We start from the raw sequence: 4,181 nt of genomic DNA on the forward strand, positions 1-4,181 counted from the left end.
TGTAGTCCCAGCTACTCGGGAGGCTGAGGCAGAAGGATCGCTTGAGCCCAGGAGTTTGAGGTTGCTGTGAGCTAGGCTAATGCCACGGCACTCTAGCCCGGGCAACAAAGCGAGACTCTGTCTCAAAAAAAAAAAGAAGAAACTTTCAAAGGACCCAATTTTGAATTGAAAACTAATGAGTCTTGAGTTGAAACACTAACTGCAAGGCTCTTTAAAGGAAAATATTTTGCTGACAGTATTTTTTTTTTCTTTTCTTTTTGGGGGCTCTATCGTGCCAGGTTAAGAGAGTGGCGACTTCTGTGAGACATGGATAGATGCAAACATGTAGGGCGGTTACGGCTCGCCCAGGACCACTCCATCCTGAACCCTCAGAAGTGGTGCTGCGTGGAGTGCGCCACCACCGAGTCGGTGTGGGCTTGCCTCAAGTGCTCCCACGTGGCCTGTGGCCGCTACATTGAGGACCACGCACTGAAACACTTCGAGGAGAGTGGACACCCGCTAGCCATGGAAGTCCGGGATCTCTACGTGTTCTGTTACCTGTGCAAGGACTACGTGCTCAATGATAATCCGGAGGGGGACCTGAAGCTGCTCAGAAGCTCCCTCCTGGCAGTCCGGGGCCAGAAGCAGGACCAGCCCGTGAGACGCGGGCGGACGCTGCGGTCCATGGCTTCGGGCGAGGACGTGGTCCCGCTGCAGCGCGCTCCTCAGGGACAGCCGCAGATGCTCACGGCTCTGTGGTACCGGCGCCAGCGCCTGCTGGCCAAGACGCTGCGGCTGTGGTTCGAGAAGAGCTCCCGGGGCCAGGCGAAGCTGGAGCAGCGGCGGCAGGAGGAGGCGCTGGAGCGCAAGAAGGAGGAAGCGCGGCAGCGGCGACGCGAAGTGAAGCGGCGGCTGCTGGAGGAGCTGGCCAGCGCCCCTCCGCGCAAGAGCGCGCGGCTGCTCCTGCACGCGCCCCGCGACGCGGGCCCGGCCGCCCTGCCTACCTCACGCCGAGCGTCCGCCGCCTCCCTCAAGCCGCGCCGCCAGCTGGCCGTGGCCCCGGGCGTCACTGGCCTGCGCAATCTGGGCAACACCTGCTACATGAACTCCATCCTCCAGGTGCTAAGCCACCTCCAGAAGTTCCGAGAATGTTTCCTGAACCTTGACCCTTCCAAAACGGAACATCTGTTTCCCAAAGCCACCAACGGGAAGGCTCAGCTCTCTAGCAGGCCGGCCGGCAGCTCGGCCACCGAGCTGTCTTCGAGGAGCGACAGGGCCGAGGCGTGCGAGCGGGAGGGCCTCTGCTGGAATGGCGGGGCCTCCATCAGCCGGAGCCTGGAGCTCATCCAGAACAAGGAGCCGAGCTCGAAGCACATTTCCCTCTGCCGCGAACTACACACCCTCTTCCGAGTCATGTGGTCTGGGAAGTGGGCCCTGGTGTCTCCCTTCGCCATGCTTCACTCTGTGTGGAGCCTCATCCCTGCCTTCCGTGGCTACGACCAGCAGGATGCGCAGGAATTTCTCTGCGAGCTGCTGCACAAAGTGCAGCAGGAACTCGAGTCAGAGGGCACCACGCGCCGCATCCTCATCCCCTTCTCCCAGAGAAAGCTCACCAAACAGGTCTTAAAGGTGGTGAATACCATATTTCATGGGCAGCTGCTCAGTCAGGTAGGTGTGTGCCCACCCTAACCCCAACTCTGCCCAGCACAACGGAGGGAGGCTTGTATGTTAGTTTGAGCTTCCTATGAATGCCTGCCCCGGATTATTGCGCTAAATAGGATAGCTAACAATCGCTGTGATTATGCATTTTCTAGGGTGGCCATCGTACCTTTCATTGTCCTGTACATTGTGATGGCCTTGTTGGTGAACTTGCCTACTTGCCTGCTTCTCCTTCTAGCTAGATTTTTAGTTTAACTTGCCACATCGCTTTAGTTTCAGTGAATGTCTTTAACCGTTAATGAAGATATGGGTAATATCATACTCTCATTGTTATAATTAAGTACCCGTTGTTGGTATGCCATCCTTTGATCAGTTTTAGGAAACTGAACAGAGTTCCATGGTAGTTTGAAAGAGCTTTCTTCCTCCTTTGCATACAAGGAAAGCAGGTGGCTGGGGCACGCCAAAGGCCTCCTCCCTGTTCCCCATTACTTTTCATTTTCCGAATCTTTAGCCACGTAAGGACCTAAGCAAAGATACATAGCTAAGGCCTTGTGAGAATATGCAGAAAGAAAATTTTTATGGTTAAAAAAAGGGGAGGCAGGCAACTTAAGAGATTGAGGTTAAACCTTTATACTGTGCTACTGAGGTTTTGTGTCTTGGTTTTTAGGGTTTTGAAAGAATGGTGAGTGGGATGAAAAGAGAGAGCTTATTTAGGCTTTTGTTTTTCAGCATGTGAAAGGGGAGTATTTATCAGCATTTCCTCTAGCCTCTGTCCTCTTAGGAAGAAAGGTGCTTCTGGTTAGGTTATAGGGGGAGAGTAGGTTTAATCACAGTACTTTGAGGCTCTACAGATGGAGGGGATTGGTGTAGGCTGCTTCAAGAAAGGACAAAAAGACAGACAGCTTGGACTCTGTGGAAGGATCGAAGTCAAGAGGAAGAATGCCAGGGTGAGAGAAGCAGACAGGGACTTGCAGATTCTCTGTCTCAGAGTGGTTCCTTGAATGATTGCACGATAACTTGCAGTCTGTACTACCGCAGCATTGAACGATAGAGTGTACTTTGGGATACAAGAGAAAAGGGGGTAGGTATAATCTCTGTGCAGTGTGGTTTGTGAATTCCAGCTACCATCACATGTTTAGAAATGTATATCAGAACTAATATACTCTAATTCTTTTAAAGTTATGTTTATTATTTTAATATTAGAATTTTTAAAAAAATTATACTTAGTTTTGGTAAAGTTATATGTTTTGTATAAAGCAAGCAAAAATGTATGTGGGAAGCATGGAAGTTATATAATCTGTAAATTAATCTTTTCATTCTAGGTCACATGTATATCATGCAATTACAAATCCAATACCATTGAGCCCTTTTGGGATCTGTCCCTAGAATTCCCCGAACGCTATCACTGCATAGAAAAGGGGTTTGTCCCTTTGAATCAGACAGAGTGCCTGCTCACTGAGATGCTGGCCAAGTTCACAGAGACAGAGGCCCTGGAAGGGAGAATCTACGCTTGTGACCAGTGTAACAGTGAGTGCTATGTGGAGGGTGTGCTCTGTGGAGTGGGTGGTGGGCGGAGATAGGGCATGCAACTGCAATATTAGCTTAAGGTGCTTCTTTTTCCTTTTTAGTCGGAATTAACACTGATGATATTGAGTGGTTCGAAAGCATCTTTTGAAGAAGATCTTTTTCTCCCATTTTTCTGAAAACAGGCACACGTACTTTATGTATTGAAAAATAAAAGCCTAGGAGTTGTGCCTCTTTTGACCCGTCTTGATTGACATTAATTATCTTGGGAGGCATTTGAAAGTGTAATTTCTGAAATGGGGACTCTGAGAATGTTATGCTTAGCTTCATAGTGCTACAGAGCCTCTGCTTAAATTCGTGAACGTGGAGTCTGACAGTTCTTATTTAAGCTAAATCCAGGTGGCATAGCCTGTTCGAAGGGTGTGATATTAACATGCTTTTGTACTGAATTGGTAGAATTAAAGTCTGTCAGAAGTGATTCTTAAAACTGGTACAATGGGCCCGAGAAAGCAAGTCTTAAGGTGGCAACTTCATGGATATTTTCTGCATATATTTTTTTCACATGCCTGAAAAGTTCACATTTCAGAGAGTGTCATAAGACTTTTGTCTGTCATGGCTTTAATGTTAAAGTGGAACTCTCTCCATATGGTCATGTGGGTATCCTATGCAGGGCCCTCCTGTCTTGCCACACTAACAGCTGATGCTTCCGCTAACCCAGCATGGACAGAGGAAATGCAGAGCAAATGTGTGGAAGCTTGTGTTTGGGTTTTGTGGCATATAAAGATTTAGAAACTAAAAATATAAAATAATTGGATTATACAGAGACCTAGAAATCAATTTGCAATATGATAGTTTGGACTACAAGTTTTGAAAAAAAATCTTATGGTAGCACTTCTTAATATCTTTTGCATATCATTTTTTAAAATAGTAAATTTTGGGAAACCTGTACTGCTCTTTGAAGAATGAGAATAAAAATCAAAAGTCATGCTTTTTGCCATTTTAAAATAAAATTTGAAGTG

The 4,181-nt window shown here is 47.8% G+C and overlaps 1 protein-coding gene across 1 annotated transcript in view; it reads left to right on the forward strand.

The window, feature by feature from the left end:
- The window catches only part of USP49 (ubiquitin specific peptidase 49), a 27,681-nt gene that overhangs the window by 13,263 nt on the left and 10,237 nt on the right, over positions 1–4,181 (forward strand). The window contains exons 2-3 of the mRNA XM_012640882.1: positions 279–1,647; positions 2,961–3,165. Of these exons, the coding sequence (XP_012496336.1) occupies positions 307–1,647; positions 2,961–3,165 (1,546 nt within the window). The 5' untranslated portion in view covers positions 279–306. The remainder of the gene's footprint in view (positions 1–278; positions 1,648–2,960; positions 3,166–4,181) is intronic.

The sequence above is a fragment of the Propithecus coquereli genome, unplaced genomic scaffold, assembly GCF_000956105.1.
Source record: "Propithecus coquereli isolate 6110/MARCELLA unplaced genomic scaffold, Pcoq_1.0 Scaffold158, whole genome shotgun sequence".
NCBI classification, from domain to species: Eukaryota; Metazoa; Chordata; class Mammalia; order Primates; family Indriidae; genus Propithecus; species Propithecus coquereli.